The sequence below is a fragment of the Heterodontus francisci genome, chromosome 28, assembly GCF_036365525.1.
Source record: "Heterodontus francisci isolate sHetFra1 chromosome 28, sHetFra1.hap1, whole genome shotgun sequence".
In the NCBI taxonomy this organism is placed as follows: Eukaryota; Metazoa; Chordata; class Chondrichthyes; order Heterodontiformes; family Heterodontidae; genus Heterodontus; species Heterodontus francisci.
The window spans coordinates 19790046-19811524 of NC_090398.1; the positions used below are offsets into that span (position 1 = coordinate 19790046).

Consider the following 21479-nt stretch of genomic DNA (forward strand, 5'->3'; position numbering starts at 1 on the left):
TCATTAATAACACTATTACTGATATTAATAAATAATAATTATATAATAATTAATAATATGAATTAGTAAAGATATTGAAAGATTCTTCACCATTTCCACAAAGTAGATGGGATTTGAACAAACTAAACAGGAAAGACTGGACTAAGAGCTGCAGCCAGGAGAGCAGGTGAGAGAGAAATTCAGGCTGGAATACACAAGAATGCACAAGAGCAGCTTTAATGTTCAGCTATTTCAGTGAACCCTTCATTCATCTACTGGGAGCTCGATGGGGAGGAGCAGGTGGCCCGAGTGCCCATGAGGTGGTCGTCGAGGCTCAGGACCTCAATCCGGCCTCGGTCGCCCTTCCACCGTCACAGCTGGGAGCCGGGAAAGAAGTTCCACCGTGAGCTGGATGGTGACCAGGAGGACAGAGTCAGCCTGGAGGACGGTGACATCGAGGAGGCCGTGCAGGCTGTGGGCTGGCCCGCTCGCCAGGGTCGCAAACCCCGCCGGAAGCCTCCCCTCGCACCCCCCCCCTCCCCCCTCACACCCCCCCTCCCCCCTCGCAACCCCCTCCCCCTCGCATCCCCATCGCAACCCCCCTCGCAACCCCCTCCCCCCTCGCATCCCCATCGCAACCCCCCTCCCCCCTCGCAACCCCCTCCCCCTCGCATCCCCCTCCCCCTCGCATCCCCATCGCAACCCCCCCCTCCCCCCTCGCAACCCCCCCTCCCCCCTCGCAACCCCCTCCCCCTCGCATCCCCCCTCGTAACCCCCCTCCCCACTCGCAACCCCCTCCCCCTCGCATCCCCATCGCAACCCCCCTCCCCACTCGCAACCCCCTCCCCCTCGCATCCCCATCGCAACCCCCCTCCCCCTCGCAACCCCCCTCCCCCCTCGTATCCCCCTCGCAACCCACTCCCCCTCGCAACCCCCCTCCCCACTCGCACCCCCCTTCCCGCTCCCCCTCCCTCTTCCCCCCCTCGCACCCCTTCCCCCCACACACCCACTCCCCCTCGCATCCCCCTCCCATCCCCCTCCCCTTCCCCCCACATCCCCCTCCCATCCCCCTCCCCCTTCCCCCCACATCCCCCTCGCCTTCCCCCCACATCCCCCTCGCACCCCCTTCCGACTCCCCTCCCCCTTGCAACCATTTCCCCCACTCCTCCCTCCTCGCTCACCCTTCCCCCCTCGCACCCCTTCCCCCACCCCCACCCCTTCCCCCCTCGCACCCATTCCCTCCCCCCACCCCCTTACCCCCCTCACACCCATTCCCTCCCCCCACCCCCTTACCCCCTCGCACCCCTTCCCCCACCCCCTCGCCCCCCTCGCACCCCTTCCCCCACCCCCTCGCCCCCCTTCCCCCACCCCCTCGCCCCCCTTCCCCCACCCCCTCGCCCCCCTTCCCTCCCCTTCCCCCCTCGCACCCATTCCCTCCCCCCACCCCCTTACCCCCTCGCACCCATTCCCTCCCCCCACCCCCTTACCCCCTCGCACCCATTCCCTCCCCCCACCCCCTTACCCCCCCCACCCATTCCCTCCCCCCACCCCCTTACCCCCCCCACCCATTCCCTCCCCCCACCCCCTTACCCCCTCACCCCCTTACCCCCTCGCACCCATTCCCTCCCCCCACCCCCTTACCCCCTCGCACCCATTCCCTCCCCCACCCCCTTACCCCCTCGCACCCCTTCCTCCCCTTCCCCCACCCCTCGCACCCCTTCCCCCACCCCCTCGCACCCTTCCCTCCCTTCCCCCACCCCCCTCGCACCCCTTCCCTCCCCTTCCCCCACCCCCTCGCACCCCCTCACACCCCTTCCCTCCCCTTCCCCCACCCCCTCGCACCCCCTCACACCCCTTCCCTCCCCTTCCCCCACCCCCTCACACCCCTTCCCCCAACCCCTCACACCCACTCCTCCCCTTGCACCCCTCGCGCCCCCCTCCCCACTCGCACCCTCCTTCCCCCTCCCCACTCACACCCTCCTTCCCCCCTCCCCACTCGCACCCCCTTCCCCCCTCCCCACTCGCACCCCCTTCCCCCCTCCCCACTCGCACCCCCTTCCCCCCTCCCCACTCGCACCCCCTTCTGCCCGCCTCAAACCGTGCAGTCCCCGGTCACTAAGGTTCTGTCCTGCCACAGTCCACTTGCTTCAATGGGTGCTTGGAGCTCAGGGTCATTGCCCGACAAGTGGACTGTAACACCGCACCAAACAGCACGACAAAAAAAGGAAAGAAGGTACCAGCCCTTCGTTTTGCAAACTGGAACATCAGAACTATGTGTCCTGGCCTGTCGGAAAACCTTACACAAACCAATGACTCTCGGAAGACCGCCATCATTAACAATGAGCTCAGTAGACTCAATGTGGACATTGCAGCACTTCAGGAGACACGCCTGCTGTGAGCAGATGTCTAAGAGAGCAAGACTACACCTTCTACTGGCAGGGTAGGGATCCTGAAGAACCAAGACAGCATGGAGCGTGCTTCGCCATCAGAAACTCTTTGCTCAGCATGATAGAGCCACCTTCAAATAGCTCGGAACGCATACTGTCCATTGGACTGCTCACTGTCTCTGGTCCAGTACACCTACTCAGCATCTAAGCTCTAACACTCTGCTCCCCACCTGAAGTTAAAGACCAGTTCTACAAGGAATTCCATAATATCATTAGTAGCATTTCTAATACCGACCATTTGTTCCTGCTGGGGGACTTTAACGCCAGGGATGGGGCCGACCATGATTCATGGCCCTCCTGCCTCGGGCGCTATGGCATTGGAAGGATGAATTAGAATGGACAGAGACTGCTGGAGTTGTGTATCTATCATAACCTCTGCATCACAAACTCGTTCTTTCAGACTAAACCGGCATTTCTTTCAAGCCAGCAAGGTCGATCTGGAACCTTTTCTGACACTTTTAGTAGAATGTGCATCAGCCAACAATGAACAATTATCTACATAACATTCAATGAGTATGTGATCTTCAGTAAACCCCTTGTATAGAATCTCACTTACAATATTTGACAAATAGAATCCCATATCCACTGTCTCCACAAGGGCCAGTGTGTCAATCAGCTGAAGTACTTTTAACAACCCTTTTTATTTTCTGAGCTTCCCGAGCTGAAGGACGGTATCTCCCATTTTCACCCATCAGTAATATTATGAAACCAGCTGCACTAGAATACCCATCAGGAAGATTAGCATGTGAACCATCGCTAAAAATGACTAGTTTCATGTTCTTTGGGTCACCTAGGGATGGGAACTTAAACACACATTTCTCCAGATTTCTCATCGGGACACAACCCATGTCCACATCTCCACTTCATTCTTCCACTGGTTATTTTTTATACTTATTTGTTTTGTGGGATGTGGGCGTCACTGGCAAGACCAGTATTTGTTGTCCATCCCTAATTGCCCTTGGGAAGGTGGTGGTGAGCTGCCTTCTTGAACCTCTGCAGTCTATCTGGTGTAGGTACATCCACAATGCTGTTAGAGAGGGAATTCCAGGATGTTGATCCAGCAACAGTGAAGGAACGGTGATATATTCCCAAGTCAGGATGGTGTGTGGCCTGGAGGAAAACTTCCCACGCATCTGCTGCCTTTTCCTTCGAGGTGGAAGAGGTCGTGGGTTTGGAAGGTGCTGTTGAAGGAGGCATGGTGAGTTGCTGTAGTGCATCTTGTATCTGGTACACTCTGCTGCTATTGTCCGTCCCTGGTAGAGGGAGTGAATGTTTAAGGTGGTGAATGGGGTGTCGATCAAGTGGGCTGCATTTATCCTGGATGGTGTTGAACTTCCTGAGTGTTGTTGGAGCTGCCCTCATTCAGGCAAGTAGACAGTATTCTATCACACTCTTGATTTGTGCCTTGTAGATGGTGGACAGGTTTGGGGAGTCAGGGGGTGGACTACTCACTGTAGAATTTCCAGCCTCAGACCTGCTCTTGTAGACACAGTATTTATAATGCTGCTCCAGTTCAGTTTCTGGTCAATGGTAACTCCCAGGATGTTGATAGTGGGGGATCCAGCAATATTAATGCCGTTGAATGTCAAGGGGAGATGGTTAGATTCTCTCTTGTTGAAGATGAGCATTGCCTGGCACTTGTTTGGCATGAATGTTACTTAGCACTTATCAGCCCAAGCCTGGATATTGTCCAGGTCTGGCCTCATGGGGACATGGACTACTTCAGTATCTGAGCAGTTGAGAATGGTAGATGGAATATAATGTAGGGAAGTGTAAAGTTATTCACTTTGGTAGTAAAAATAGAAAAGCAGAGTGTTTTTTAAATGGTGTGAAACTTGTAAGTGTTGATGTTCGAAGGGAATATATTTATACTTTCATATTTCAACCTGTGTGTTAATAACCTTTGTATCTTTATGAAATGAGTCTTGTTTTATAATAAATTAAAGAAACTTGGTTGGTAGATTTTTATTCAGAAACTGAAATAGATGAAGTATATAATTGGCTGTATCAGTAACTGGGTAAAACATTTAAATATATGTTGTGACCTGTGGAGAAGTGGAACTAGAGAAAGACAGTGCACTCCTCCATCCTCGCTCATAACACCAACCAGTGGAGAGTTTTCCCCCTGATTCCCACTAACTTCAATTTGCCTCGGGCTCCTTGATGTCCCACTCGGTCAAATGCTGCCTCGATATCAAGAGCAATCACTTTCACCTCACCTGGTCATATGGTTCAGATTCCGAGAACATCGGAGGGTAATCAAAGCCCAACAATTTACACTTGCTTTCGGCTATTTCTGATCATTGCTGCTTGGATTGTAGTTTTTTGTCTGTTATTTTTTTCGGAATATCTCCTGACAATGCAGAGCATGTGCAGATCGATCACTGACGTCATCACTGTGTCTGAACATTTGTCAGCTTGCCAGTATGGGTCTGTGCACGTGTGTGTCAACGTCACCATGTAATGACGTCAGACGTAATAATGCCCGAGTGTTGCTTCACCCCTCAATGGCCGTGTTCACAATCTCTCTCCCTCCAACAGTACCCCGCTCCCTCCCACCATCACGCCTCAGTCGCTGCTTCTCTTCCTCGCTCTCTCCCACTGTTCTCTCCCGTGCCCGCCTGCTCGCCACTCCCGACTCTTCACTGCTCCATCCTGCCTAGTCGCTAAATCCCCACCCACACCCTCCAACTGCCCCGGCCACGTCTCCTGCTCCATCCCGCCACTCGCTTCCTGCTGGACTCACTTCTGTCACCCACACATACAGCCCCAGCACCCCCGCTGCTTCTCTGGGTGGTGAGGTGGGGATCGAGCAGCGGGAGGGAACAGCGAGCAGACGGGTATGGGAGAGAATGGTGAAATGGAGTGGTGAGCAGTCGGGAGCGGCAGGAAGATGTGTGTGGGAGGGAGAGGGAAAGAGAAGCGGCAATCGCGGGAGGGAGTGGTGTATTTGACGGGGGGTGGAAGTGGTGATCACTGCTATTGAGGGGTGAGGCAGTTCGGGTTCAATTGTTTTTGTTTTGTGTTGAATTGAGCAGCCTGACATCATCAGACTACACCGAGCTGTACACATGTGCAAACAAGCTCCTACTCTCTGCACGTGTGTGGCATTCCGCATTGCCAGGACTGGTTAGTGCATGGGCAGAAGATGTCATCACATAACGCGGGGAAACGGGGAGAAAACGAGAGAGAGCGAGTGGGGAGAGAAGCAGGGGGGGGGAAGGGGGAGAGAGTGAGGGGGAAGCGGGGAGAGAGCGAGGGGGGAAGTGGGGAGAGCGCGAAGGGGGGGAAGCGGGAAGAGAGCGAGGGGGCAAGCGGGCAGAGATCGAGGGGGGAAGCGGGCAGAGAGCGAGGGGGGGGATACGGGGGGAGAGCGAGCGGGGGGAGAGCGAGGGGAGGAAGCGGGGGGAGAGCGAAGGGAGGAAGCGGGGGGAGAGCGAAGGGGGGAAGCGGGGGGAGTAAGTGGGGGGAGTAAGTGGGGGGTTAGCGGTGGGGGGAGGGGGGGCGGGAGTAGCCTGAAGAACTTGGTGGCGGTGGGTGCGAGTGTGCACTCCTTCTCCCCAGCCCCCGGCCACTGACTGCAGGCCACTCACTCCCTGCTTCCTCCCGCTCACTCCCCACCACTCGCTCCCCACCCCGCTCTTCGCTCCCCTCTCCCCACCCCTCTTCATTCTTCATCCCCACTCCCCCCACCCCCCATCCTCACTCTGGTCGTCCTCTGCCCCAGCCCTCCCTCTCTCCGCTCCCACCTCACATCCCCCCCGACACACCCCGCTCCCTGTCCAGCCATTGTGTGCTGCCATGTGTTTCAGTTGCCTTTCTGTGATTATTTGAACAGCTCCATCTTTAGTCCTGGCAGCTACCCGAACACCGCAGACAGTGACATTTCAGTGCAGCAGGCTGCATTTGCACATGTGCCAGTGCAGTGCCACCTGGTGGTTACATTGTCAGCAAACGCAGCCTTTTTTTCATAACCTTCGCCCTTCACCTTGAGGGGACCATTCTCTGTTACCATATTCTACTCTGGAAATCCAGTTGGTGAAGAATATTACTGGAGCTAATCTTTACTCAGTCTTACATTAATTTAGAGTTTAGCATTACAAACATACACCTCCTCACTCAACCACACCACAGTATTGATAAATGTCTATTTATATGTGCTCAAGTGAAACCCCAGTTAATGCCCACTATCTGCACACAATTAATATACAATTATCACTTACTTCAGTTTCTGTATTTTACAGTCCGGGTTCCTCAGAGCGTCAAACGGTAGTTTCACTCCTGAATCTCCCAGTTTATTAAAATTCAGGTCCAGATCAGTCAGAATTAGAATTAGAACATTACAGCGCAGTACAGGCCCTTCGGCCCTCGATGTTGCGCCGACCTGTGAAACCATCTGACCTGCACTATTCCATTTTCATCCATATGTCTATCCAATGACCACTTAAATGCCCTTAAAGTTGGCGAATCTACTACTGCTGCAGGCAGGGCGTTCCACGCCCTTACTACTCTCTGAGTAAAGAAACTACCTCTCACATCTGTCCTATATCTATCACCCCTCAACTTGAAGCTATGTCCCCTCGTGTTTGCCATCACCATCCGAGGAAAAAGACGCTCACTATCCACCCTATCTAACCGTCTGATTATCTTATATGTCTCTATTAAGTCACCTCTCCTCCTCCTTCTCTCCAACGAAAACAACCTCAAGTCCCTCAGCCTTTCCTCGTAAGACCTTCCCTCCATCCCAGGCAACATCCTAGTAAATCTCCTCTGCACCCTTTCCATAGCTTCCACATCCTTCCCAAAATGCGGTGACCAGAACTGCACGCAATACTCCAGGTGCGGTCTCACCAGAGTTTTGTACAGCTGCAGCATGACCTCGTGGCTCCGAAACTCGATCCCCCTACTAATAAAAGCTAACACACCCTCTGCCTTCTTAACAGCCCTATTAACCTGGGTAGCAACCTTCAGGGATTTATGCACCTGGACACCAAGATCTCTCTGTTCATCCACACTACCAAGAATCTTCCCATTAGCCCAGTACTCTGCATTCCTGTTACTCCTTCCAAAGTGAATCACCTCACACTTTTCCGCATTAAACTCCATTTGCCATCTCTCAGCCCAGCTCTGCAGCCTATCTATGTCCCTCTGTACCCTACAACATCCTTCGGCACTATCCACAACTCCACTGACCTTAATGTCATCTGCAAATTTACTAGCCCACCCTTCTACACCCTCTTCCAGGTCATTTATAAAAATGACAAACAGCAGTGGCCCCAAAACAGATCCTTGCGGTACACCACTAGTAACTAAACTCCAGGATGAACATTTGCCATCAACCACCACCCTCTGTCTTCTTTCAGCTAGCCAATTTCTGATCCAAAGCTCTGAATCACCTTCAACCCCATACTTCCGTATTTTCTGCAATAGCCTACCGTGGGGAACCTTATCAAGCGCCTTACTGAAATCCATATACATATATAGATCGGTTTGTACTGAGAGTAGATGCGAGATCTTCGATACAAGAAGATGTGAGATTGTTTTCTACCAGCCTGGCATCACAGATGGAGAAATAACAGGAATTAGAGTAAATCCCCAGTGTTTATTAATAACATTGTTACTGATGGTGTTATTACTAGAGTAATATGCAGTGCTTAGTAATAACACCATTGCTGATACTAATAATAATGCACCGTGTTTATTAATAACACCATTACTGATATTAATAGTAATGTACAGTGTCAGATACCCAGTTATTATAAACACAATCTCACACAGTCTGGTACTTACCCCAGTTTCTGTATTTTACAGTCCGGGTTCCTCAGAGCCTCAGACAGTAGTTTCACTCCTGAATCTCCCAGTTTATTACAACTCAGGTCCAGATCCGTCAGTGATCGGTTTGTACTGAGAGCGGAGGCGAGATCTTCGATACAAGAATCTGTGAGATTGTTTCCTCCCAGCCTGGGATCAAAGATGGAGAAATAACAGGAATCAGAGCGGGGGGGGGAGGGGGAGGAAGTGCAGAGAGTGCGGGGGGGTGGTTTATTAATAACATTATTACTGATGGTGTTATTAGTAGAGTAATATGCAGTGCTTAGCAACAACACTATTACTGATACTAATAATAATGCACAGTGTTTATTAATAACACCATTACTGATATTAATAGTAATGTACAGTGTCAGATACCCAGTTATTATAAACACAATCTCCCACAGTCTGGTACTTACCCCAGTTTCTGTATTTTACAGTCCGGGTTCCTCAAAGCCACAGACAGTAGTTTCACTCCTGAATCTCCCAGATTATTGGAATCCAGGCTAAACACAAACAGACAGAGAGAGAGTGAGAAACAAACTGAATCAAACCCTGGACCTCATACAATTCACTTTCTGTTGAATGTTACAGGAAACACTGAAAAAGACTTGAGGAAATTAACAACCAGATTTTCCCATCACTGACAATGAATCTCACACTGTCGAACTCCTCATATATTCAGGAGCTGTCAATAAACATCAAAGAGGGAAGTAACAGGACAGAACGTAGGTGATTGGTTGTTGAGTATTACAGTGTGTTTTTGTCTCTCTAAGTGACAGCATTTGAATAAAGTATTGCTTGGGGAAATAAATCTATTATTTTATTAAATTAATTCGATAAATGAACTAATTAATACATTTATTATGAATTGTTTTAAAAGACCTAATTACATTTATTCAGATTATCAATAAACAAATTAATTATAAAAGACTAGAGATGACAGGGCAGGCTACGTGTTGGGACTGTAGGATGTGGGAGTTTGTGGATAGCGAGACTGTCCCACATTCCCACACCAGCAGGAAATGTCTCCGTCTTCAGTCATTCCAGCTCAGAGTCAATGGGCTGGAATGTGAGTTTGAGACATTCCCAAACATAAGGGAGGGGGAGGAATTTCTTCACAGTTTTATCCAGAACACAGTCACAGTTCAGAGAAAATCACAGGTTCAAGAAGAAGATGTAACCATTAGGGAGCAGCGTGGTGAGGACTGAGGAGAGGTTGAGAAGGAGGTTCCTCAAACACAGGTCCTGTCCAAAAGGTACAATGTACTTGTTACCTGTGAGGACAAGAAGAAAGACTGTGGGGAGGACAGTCACAATGTAGACCAAGGCACTGTGGCTCAGAAGACTGTCCAAGGGGGAAAGAGCAGAATAGAATGTGGTAGTGATAAGGGTTTCTATAATTAGAGGGATGGATAGTGTCCTCTGCAGCCATGAATGAGAATCCTGTCGGGTGCGTTGTCTACAAGGTGCCAGGGTAAGGGATATCTTATGGTGGCAGGAGAGCAATTTGGAAGGGGAGGGAATAATCCAGTTGTCGTGGTCGATGTTGGAACAAACGACATATGTAGGAACCGGGAGGAGATCCTGCTGAGGAAATATCAGGTGTTAGGAGCTAAATTAAAAAGCAGGACCTCAAGGGCAATAATCACTGGATTATTTCCCAAGCCACATGTGAATTGGCAAAGAAACAGTCAAATCAGGAGAATTAAAGTGTGGCTAAAGAGCTGGTGTGGGAAAGAGGGGTTCCTTTAAATGAAACACTGGCACCGGTACTGGCACAGGAAGGAGTTATACTGAGTTTACAGACTCCACCTGAACCGGGATGGGACCTGTGTCCAAGTGGAAAGAGTAAATAGGGAGATGGTAAAGGCTTTAAACTAATAAGACGGGGCAGGGTGGGGGAGGGTGGGGAGATGGGGAGGGATGAACAGAAAATGAAATGAACCTGAAAATAAACAATACAGGAAAGTGGAGCATTCTCATAGAGTCGTACAGCATAGAAACAGACCCTTCGGCCCACTGTGTCCATGCCGACCATAAAGCCTATCTATACTAATCCCACCTGCCTGCATTAATTCCATATCCCTCTATGTCTTTCTCATTCAAGTACCTTTCCAGATGCCTCTTAAATTTTGCTACTGTCCCTGCCTCCACCACCTCCTCTGGCAGCTCATTCCAGACACCCACTATTCTTTGTGTGAAACATTTACCCCTTTGATCCCCTTTAAACCTCCTCTCTCTCACCTTAAATCTATGCCCTCTAGTTTTAGTCACCCCTACCATGGGAAACAAACTCTGGCTATCTACCCTATCTGTGCCTCTCATAATTTTATATACTTCTATCATGTCCCTTCTCAGCCTCCTTCGCTCCAGGGAAAACAGACCCAGCCTATCCAATCTCTCTTTATAACTCAGGCCCTCCAAACCAGGTCACATCCTTGTGAATCTTTTCTGCATCCTCTCTAGCTTAATCACATCTTTCCTGCAGTACGGCTACCAGAACTGCACACAGTACTCCAAGTGTGGCCGAACCAACGTTATGTACAACTGCAACATGACGTCCCAACTCTTGTACTCAATGCCTCAGCTGATGAAGGCAAGCATGCCAGACACCTTCTTCACCACCCTGTCTACCTGTGTTGCCACTTTCAGGGAACAATGTACTTGCACCCCGAGGTCTCTCTGCTCAAGAACACTCCCCAGGGCCCTGCCATTCACTGTAAATGTCCTGACCTGGTTTAACTTCCCAAAATGCATCACTTCACACTTGTATGCATTAAATTCCATTTGCCAATCCCTTGCCCACTTTCCCAGTTGATCTATATCCTTTTGTAACCTGAGACAACATTCTTGACTGTCCACTATACCACCAATTTTGGTGTCATCTGCAAACGTACTAATCATGCCCCTTGCATTCACATCCAAGTCATTAATATATATGACAAACTACAGAGGGCCCAGCATCAATCTCTGTGGCACACCACTGGTCACCGGCCTCCAATCTGAAAAACAACCCTCCGCTACCACCCTCTGCCCCCTATCACCAAGCCAATTTTTGTATCCAATTGGTTAGCTCACCCTGGATCCCATGTGTTCGAACCTTCCGCACCAGCCTACAATGTGGGACCTTGTCAAAGGCCTTGCTAAAGTCATGTGGACAACGTCCATCGCCCTGCCCTCGTCAATCCTCTTGGTCAAATCCTCAAAAAATTCAATCAAATTCGTGAGACATGATTTCCCACGCACAAAGCCATGCTGACTATCCTTAATCAGATCATGCCTTTCCAGATGCATATAAATCCTGTCTCTCAGAATCCCTTCCAATAACTTTCCCACCACTGATGTAAGGCTCACCGGCCTGTAGTTCCCTGGCTTATCCCTGCTGCCCTTCTTAAATAAAGACACAACATTAGCTATCCTCCAGTCTTCCGGTACCTCACTGTGGGAGCAGTTTTGCTGAGCTTTTGCTTCTATAACTGTTATTTGAGTAAGTAGATTAATATTTCTTTTGGGCCTCCTTATCTCGAGAGACAATGGATACGCGCCTGGAGGTGGTCAGTGGTTTGTGAAGCAGCGCCTGGAGTGGCTATAAAGGCCAATTCTGGAGTGACAGGCTCTTCCACAGGTGCTGCAGAGAAATTTGTTTGTTGGGGCTGTTGCTATAATCCTAGCGAATATATGTATATATATATATATATATACTCTCATATATAAGTTGAAAGTATAGTTACATATTGGTACAAAATGGAGTATTTACCCGAGGCATTGTGGGACAGGTTAGTTAGCTCGCAGTTTGAGCCTGGTACAGCAGAGCACAGACACCGAGAGGGGCCCCTCTTATCAGTGTAACTGCAGACTGCACCGCACCCTCAGGAATGCAGGCCCAATTAAAGTGATAGTTGGAAGACTCCAGGATAATTGATGGGGCCTGAGATCATCAATTGGTGATCAGGGGCTTGCATGAGCTGATCACGTTGCCACATGATGACTAATCAGTAATCTAATTGGTAATATGTGTAATGTATGTAATCAATAACCATTCTGATTGGATTGTGTCCAGCCTGGATGGGCTGAGTAACTGTATATCTGTTGTGGATTTTCCTTTGTCCGGTGGAGTAGCACTGGACCGCCTTTAGGGAAGGTGTGCACCCCATGATATCATGCAATAAAGTGTTTATTCTCAAAGTCTGAGTCCGGAGAATTTGTTCAACAATTTGGCATAATCTGGATTTCTCCAACAGTTTGGCGCAGTCGGCAGGATCCCTTTTGTATGGGATCCTAAACGAACCTAACAGGGATTCAGAATCTAAAGTAGAAAATCCAGAAAATTAGAAAATTTGGCGTAGCACCAAATTCCGGGAATTTGGTGATCCTAATTTGAGTTTGCACAGGCTGTTCCTCCACCGGGTGGAGTAAAGAGGCTGTGGGACAAAAGGAGTTAGGACAACCGTCTGGGACGGTAAACGACTGGGGCTGTAACTAAATTTAATACCAAATTGACCCGACAGGCACGTGATTGTTGCTCCTGAGTACATGAGCCGGGATCTGGCCCTAGAGAGAGAGGCTGTGAGACGGAGGGGGAACGGAAGAGCGTTGGCCTGAGAGACAGGGGTGAGCCGGTTAGCTGACCTTGAGAATTTAACATTAACTGCGCCTGTTTGTCTCCTTGTGTGTGGTTCGTCCTTTGTTTGTGTTACTGTGTCTATTCGTTTTCTTGTGTCTTGTTTGTTTTCTTTTGTTTTAATGCTACTTGATTCATAGAAAAGAACTCGCAAGTGAAGAAGGTTTTTGAGAAAGTAGAAGGAAATCTGGACTCAACGGCTTCCAAGAGGGAAGGGTCGCCCCCGGGGACAAGTAATTCGTGTCCTCTGGAGAAAGGCGACCCACGTCCGTTTGACCCCTCGAAGGAGACGCAGAAGCGCCACGGTAAATATGTGTTTTAAAGATAGGTATGTTTGAGAGTAAAAACAAGTTACTGTATCTTTGATTCGACTGTGAGAATGTTGGAAGCTTCCGCGAATGAATTGAATGTCTGGGATGTACAGCTTGTGTTCTGTCGAACTGACTGTCGTTAACTCTTTGTTGTCTGGCTTTGGTGTTGAAAGCATGAGTCTATTAAGTTGTTTGGAATTGAGTGAGTGTGAAAAGTGATTGTTGAGTGTGTTCATTTCAATTTAAGATTGTGCACCCAGGAATGGGATATAAAATGGAATTATATTTTAAGTTAAAGTTTTATTTTTAATTGGTTTTGCAACTGTGAAAAGACAATGAACAATTTTCTAAGAGATAAGCTTCAACCTTGACGGTCTGAAGATGTTTGGCAGAAATCCAATTTGAAGTTTACAACTCCTGCTTTAATTGGAGTTCCAGTTTAAAATCTGTTCTAGTTTTTTTTGAGTTTAAATTAAAGACATGTTTTACTGACTGTTTTTAAGTAGCAAATGTCAGGAATTGAATATTGTTTTAAGGGAGAGAAGGATAAAAAAAAAAGGAGACAATGGGAAAGATTAAAGTTTGTGTAAGGACCTAGTGTTAAATCTTTTGTTGTAAGAATGTTAAATAACTTTTTCTTTAGTTTTTGGTTTTATTACAGTCATTTGAAAGGCGCCTGAAGAACAAGAAAAATGAAGTAATTTACCTATCTTTTAAAATAAGCACATGCTATTCTGTTCTGTGTGTAGTTAATAAGTATTATAAATTAATAAGTCTGAATTGAATTAATACTGTTAAGGTTAATTGACCTGTTTAAGTTGAAGAACTGGAAATTTCATTTGTTGCCACAATGAACTTACAAGTTTATTATGTCATGTTTTGGAGGAGTCTTCAGTTCCGGACAGAGGACTCACTCATATAACATTGGCAGTTTTGATTTTTAAATATTATTGCAGTGAATTGGAATTTGGAATCATCTTTGTTTAAAAAAAATAATAATCCTTGGATTAGGAAATGTCATCTAAGGTAAAAAAAAACATAAACAATATACACTAATGTCTGGAATCAAATGGAAATGTTTGATTTCTGTTTTAAGGAATTATGAATATTAATTGTAAAGGTTCTCCAGGGCTCAAAATGAGAGAGAATTATAATTAATGGGAATTGGCAATCAGATCTGGCTGATGCAAGCGCTAATAAAGTATTTCTGGGGATAAACAAATAGTGAAATAAACAGCTAATTTCCAAGAAGCCTCGAATTTTCCAGTGAAAGTCAGGAAAGTGTAGATAAGACTAGCAATTGATAGTTTTCTCTTGGAGATATGAGTTTTTAAGAGAGCTACATTTGAAAGTCTGGCCATAACCTGAGACATCAGGACCCTGCAGGGGGAGGTAAGCAAAGATCTCAGATAGGCACCACCAGTGCCCCCCCACCCCCCCTTTTCCTCACCGCTGATATTTGATCTTTTGATAAGATCTCCTGAGAGTTCAGAATATGTGGCATGACAGTGGAATACCAGTGTAAGTGTGCAGATGTGATTTGTTATTTGGAAAGCAACGGAAGCATTTGTGGCATTTTCAACTTCAAAGGAGAGCAACCCTAAGGATACCAAAAGGATTTTTAAAAAAAGATTAAAATGGAGTGTGGTTTTTTTCGATCAGAGAAGAAAAAGGTTTTGTAAAGTGACGCAGCTGAGACGATTTTGCTCCACCCCTTGAAAAAAAAACCCCGCTGCAGCTGTTGTTTTTCCATTTAACCCACCACACAATTTTGCATTGCTGAGAGTAAAATTTATATATATTGGACATTATTAAACATTAAATTTCCAAATTGACAGATAGAATTGGACAAATTAACCCATTGGGCTCAGGGGCAGAGCCACAGTGGATTCTTTGTGGGTTGTTATTAAGCAGGTGATGAAAGGCCATGTGAGAATTAATGCCACAGCGAGAGATCCAGCAGCTTTGAGAATTTAGGACCTTAATTGCAGACATCAAATATCACAGCATCTTTATCAATGAGACAATTTTCAGCATCTGCAGTATTTTGCTTTTATTTTAGTGGACAATTTAATCTACCAGGTGTGTCAGATTTTGACAGCAAAAGCCCTCAAGGGACCTTGTGTCAAAAAATAAAATAAAAAAATTGGGGGGTGTATAAGAAAAGGAGCCAGCAATCAAACCAGCATTCAAAATTTATTAAACGGACAACAAGCTCCAATCACCACGATTACCCCCACATTTTAATTACTAACAAGTAAGGTTACGACCCAACAGCCACAAGTGACTGATCTCCCTTGCCCGGCCTTGACTACAGGACCAGAAAATGGACTTGCGATAATAAAAACGAATAAAATTGTATATGATAATATAAAGCTTTAGTTGGTACCGGTAATATTGAATATCTCAGATATCCAGCTACCTGGCTGGTGCCCTGAGAAGACCAGAGAGTTGTACAAGGTTTTTTTGTTTAGAGATACAGCACTGAAACAGGCCCTTCGGCCCACCGAGTCTGTGCCGACCATCAACCACCCATTTATACTAGCCCTACACTAATCCCATATTCCTACCACATCCCCACCTGTCCCTATATATTTCCCTACCACCTACCTATACTCGGGGCAATTTATAATGGCCAATTAACCTATCAACCTGCAAGTCTTTGGCATGTGGGAGGAAACCGGAGCACCCGGAGGAAACCCACGCAGACACAGGGAGAACTTGCAAACTCCGCACAGGCAGTACCCAGAATCGAACCCGGGTCGCTGGAGCTGTGAGGCTGCGGTGCTAACCACTGCGCCACTGTGCCGCCCTACTGCACCACTGTGCCGCCCTACAGTAAGGTATTACTGTAACAATTGCTGAGACAGGAATTTGGTAATGAGGGAATAATGGTCGTATTGATAGGTATTTGGATTATTATTAGATGGGTTACTAACTGGGCAAGGATTGTGGGGAACGAAACCCAAGCACGACGGGACCATATAGATAATTTTGAAAGAGTAGAGATGATAAGAATATAAATTAACTCCTGGATTCTCCAGGACATGTACAACATGTTGGATGGGAAGTGTGTACGGTGTTCCACAGATGACCGTGCTAACTGCGTGACCAGACAGAAAGGGGAATGGGTAACTGAGAGCTGTGTCTTTGGAATTGTTTGTGCCCCTCCCATTGGGCAATAGATGATAAGGAAAGTTGAAAGGAACATGGATGTATGTGGGTACATCGAGCCCAGGGGAAGCGTTGTATGATAATGTTAAATATGAGATTGTGCCTGTCCTGGTCAATATCTCAGGGATGCAAATGCTGGGATATTGTATGGAACAGGCAAGAAATATGTATAGTGTATTAAGTAAGATTGTAATGCATCAGGCTGCCAATGCCATGGGTGCCACTAGATTTAGAGGCCAGGATCAGCTTTATCGAACAAAGTAGAAAATATAGGGGTGATAAGGGGAAAAGATTACATAAAATACAACGATATTTTACCCTATGTTATGGAAATTGGAAAAGAGGTAACTGGAACAACATTGTCCATTGTCTGAGTGTAGTCTGGAAAACCAGGTGGTCATATGTCCTCATCCTATAGATAAAATGGCAGAATCAAAATGTGGATTTAATGCCACTGTAAATTACACCATGGAGACAAGGAAAGCATTGTCAGGGCTAACCCATGTGGCCTACATGGGAAAGGGGAGATATTGCTTAACCACCACAGCGAGGGAGTACCAGTATGGACATAAACGGACCTGCCCGGTGAGCAACAGTACATTTTGGTTCAACCCACAAATACCAAACCGAGTAGGGAAGATGGAGTTGGTGGAGATACATAAACAAAAGACAGAAACGATAACTGTGACAGAAAGTATTAAGGAGGATTTGACTATTCAGCCATTGCCCACATGCTTGGGTAAAGAGAGACAGCAGCTAGAAGTCATTGCTGTAGTGTACTACAGTTTGGAACAACAGTCGAAGATGCTACAAGATGAGATTGACAAGATAAATGATTCTACCTGGCAGGAGGACTTATGGAACTGCGGATCCATAAGATGGATGTGCAGATTCACCCCTGGTTTAGAATTATCTCCCATGTCCTGATAGTGGTTTTGGGTATCATGGTGTTATATGTGACCTACTTAATTTGGCAACTTTAGAAATTAATTAGGTGATGTAAGAGGATGTATCAACACAGGTTGAACAGCTACCCAAAAAGGCAATCAGTATTCGAACTTACTCGATAAATGGATAGGCAATTAGTTATGCCACACAAGGGTAAATGTATAACCTATTCATATATTGTTAAAATGAATTAGTGAATGATCAGTATACTCTAAGAATGAAATTGCGACTGTATTATGTTCGCACAATTGATTGATTATGTAATGGTGATGTTTAAATTGTGCTTTTTTCAATATTACACTGCTTATGCTTTTGCTTTGCAAATGAAATTGTAATTGTACAAGTGTACCACCTTTTCTGTTGTAGACAAGTAGTTGAAGCCCCTGCAAAACTTATGCCTTTACAGAGTTTCCTCAGGCCCCTCTTGTGGCACAAGCAGGCAACGTATTGAGTGTGACCCCTCTGGGTGTTGAAGGCTGTTTTTAGACAAATGGAGACCATTAAAAGCAATTAGGTGGGATCAAGGGAATGATTTTTAAAAATGTTTTGAAGAATCAAAGAGGGGGGGACTGTGAGAACAGAATTTTAGTTTAGTTTTAGTTCAGAGATACAGCACTGAAACAGGTCCTTCGGCCCACCGAGTCTGTGCCGACCATCAACCACCCATTTATACTAATCCTACACTAATTCCATGTTCCTACCACATCCCCACCTGTCCCTATATTTCCCTACCACCTACCTATACTAGGGGCAATTTATAATGGCCAATTAACCTATCACCCTGCAAGTCTTTGGCATGTGGGAGGAAACCGGAGCACCCAGAGGAAACCCACGCAGACACAGGGAGAACTTGCAAACTCCACACAGGCAGTACCCAGAATTGAACCTGGGTCGCCGGAGCTGTGAGGCTGTGGTGCTAACCACTGCACCACTGTGCAGTTTAGGGACTGAGAACAGAATTTAGATTTTAGAATTTTTAAGAACAGTATTATATGGGAACATTTAATATAAAACAATTAATCAATCATGTATTGCTAACAGGCCAGCTTCGGTGATGTAGGGAGGGACAGCTTATTAGAAATGATTTCATAACTTCAGGGCGGCAGAGGCAACTTGGCCTTGCAGCTGGTACAGCAAGAGAGAGAGAGAGAGAAATTGTGCTTCAACAGCACTCTTCTTATCAACCAGACATGAGACAATCCTAGGGAACAGTCAGTATGAGAAACATACTGATCAGGCTAACACACGCCCCCTTGTCCGAGGGTGGCTCAGCCTACCCTTCTGATTCAGCAAGTTGCTGAGCTTTTGCTTCTATAATATATTATTTAAGTGTTATTTGAGTAGATAGACCCATATAATCCTAGTGAATATATATACGTTCATATACAAGTTGATCAGTAGAGAGAAGGTTATCATAGAATGATAAATGGGGGGGATGTAGAAATGAGCAGAACGGCATGGCACTATGCTTGATGGGAAATATAGCCAAGTTACGAATAGTAGCTTTGCTGAGCTTTGATAGTATGATATTAAGTGGCAGAAACCACAATGAAATAGTTAAAAGTAAAGTCTGAGAGTGTGAGATCGCAAAGAATAGCCGACACCGGTAAATGTAAGGACATCTGTTCTTTTATGGCCTGATTGTGTGACTCCCTGTGGTTTGGAACAAATGGACTCCTGTGAATCAAATGATGTCCATCCCTGTGTGAGTGATAAGGAATGCTGGGCCCCTCTTATCTTCGTGTACTGCCACTGCTTGATGTAGCTGCAGACTGCACGAAACACTCAGGAATGCAAACCTCATAGAGATAGCAGGATGCAGCGCAATTAATTGTCACAAAGTCGAGACAGAACTCATGATCAATGTAGGGAGTGAGACCAGAATGTTTATTGATGATTCCTATGCTCTTGCTAATTATCTTGCTTGTCTGCTTTCTTTTATCTTGCTGGTGCAAAACAATATTATGTTAGTAACAAGTATGTATGGAGAATGGAGTCTATTGTTAACCTCAGTAACAGATGTACTGCATGTCGCCACGTGGGTGAAGTTGAATTGTGCTGCACTGATTGGTTAAACAAGGAGGTGTAGCATGAATCTTAATGTATAAACAGTAGTACCTGTATCACAAACGGTCACTTACTCTGGTGGATCTGACAGACTCTGTTGGAGTCAGTGCTGTCGTGTCAGAGTAAGTCAGCTGGCTAAATAAAGTAATTGATTTTACCTACACATCCGACTCGGTATATTTACTGAACCAGACTGAAGGCAAAAAGAACTCAGATTTACATATAGACAGATTGGGTGAGTGGACAAGAATATGGCAGTTGGAATTCCATGTGGCAAAGTGAGAAGTTATCAACTTCTTTGGAAAAATAATTTTTAAAAAACAGAAATATTTATGAAGGGAGAGGGACTGGGAAATATTTTCAGTCTGAGGGACCTGAGTGTCCTTGTACGTGAATCACAGAAAGTTAACATGCAGGTACAACAATTGAATAGTAAGGCAAAGTTAGCTTTTGTTACAAAGGAATTGGAGTATAAGAGTAAACAAGTTTTACTACAATTACACAGGGCTCTGTTGAAGCCACATCTGGAGTACAGTGTGCAATTTTGGTCTCCTTACAAAGAGTGAAACTAAGGTTCAAGAGATGGGTTCCTGCGATAAGGGGATGGTTCACAATGTGTTCTAATCTAGAAGGATAATTGATGAAGGATAGAACCTGAGAAAATCTTTGCACACTTCTAGATTTATTTACAGTGTTGCACATGAAAAACATGCACCTCCTAAATCCAGTCTTTCTACATTTATAGGGCACTCACGTGAATCCCCAGTTAATGCCCACCACCTACAAAAATTATAAACAATATTCATACAATTAAGGTTATGAAGAGAGACTGAGTAGGCTAGGCCTATACTCTATGTAGAGTATAAGAATAAGAGGTTATCTAATTGAAACCAATACAATTCTGAAAGAGTTTGACAGGGTAGATGCTGAGAAAATGCTTCCCCTCGCTGGACAATCTCGGATATGGGGGACAGGTGCAGAATAAAGCGTCGTCCTTTTAGGACTGAGATGAAGAGAAATTTCTTCATTAAGACACTAGTGAATCTTTGGAATACTCTGACCTAGAGAGCTGGGTTGAGTATGCTCAAGAGAGAGATCGATAGATCGTTGTTACAAATGGAATGATAGGGAACTTTGGGATAGTGCATCATTGTTTATCATCGTTTTAAATCTATCAATATCTTCCAGTTCTGATGCCAGCCTATCAGGCTGAAACGTTCTGTTTCTCTCTCCACAGATACTGCCTGACCTACTGAGTGTTGTCAACATTCTCCTATTTTTATCAGATATACAGCAGCTACAGTATTTTGTTTTTACTTCAATACTTAGGCCTGGATATTAACAGGGGTGAATGACATATGTGGAGAGTGGAGTTTCAGAGCTTTAACTCCATAGACTGCCTCTTTTATCCTTGACCGGTTCCCCACCCTGAAATCAGCCTAATAGACAGGCTTTACCTCCAGTCGGGAAGGGATGACTCTGGAGAAGGCTTCAGGACCGGGGGAGGGGTGTGGGAGGTTGGGGGGGGGTGGGGGTGAGGGGGGCGCGGGGGTAGGGTATCCAAATGCTGACCCTGGATATGGGGGCTGCCTGATATCAGTGGGTGTACAATCCTCAACTCCAGAAAAGGAAAGTATGGTGCCATCTTCAATCACTGGGCTGTCGCTCCCCAACCTCATGGAAGGGTCTCCTGTGCTGCAGTATGGTGACAGGGAGGTGATGGGAACAGGGACAGGGAATGCCCGATCTCAAACCTGGGCATGGTCATGGGGTGCAATCGAAGGCTGAGGAGGTCCAATCCCAGAGGAGCATTCCGATCCTGGATGGGGAAATGGTTCCGATCACCAAGCCCCGGTTTCTTTGTATGTGGCGTGGGTATAATTGAGAACACTGGCTGGCCAGTGTTAAACATGTAAAGCAGATTAAATCCGAGACTTACGGCCTCAAAAAATATTTTAATTTCCAATCCGCCTTCTGGGACCGGTTGCCTCCACTTCCCCTGGCCTTACTCCATTAAACTGAGTCTATCTTGCTTCCTAATTGGTTTTCCATCTTGGACACTGGCGAGAGTGATGGTTCCTCGAGGAGTGGAGCCTGAACAATGTCCGTGGCGCCACG

At 46.4% G+C, this 21479-nt stretch overlaps 1 protein-coding gene across 1 annotated transcript in view; it reads right to left on the reverse strand.

Annotated features, from left to right (window-relative positions):
• LOC137385118 (NACHT, LRR and PYD domains-containing protein 3-like) overlaps positions 1-21479 on the reverse strand; it is a 111389-nt gene that overhangs the window by 1352 nt on the left and 88558 nt on the right. Inside the window, exons 14-15 of the mRNA XM_068059912.1 lie at positions 8657-8743; positions 8217-8387 (exon numbers count right to left, since the gene is read on the reverse strand). Of these exons, the coding sequence (XP_067916013.1) occupies positions 8217-8387; positions 8657-8743 (258 nt within the window). The remainder of the gene's footprint in view (positions 1-8216; positions 8388-8656; positions 8744-21479) is intronic.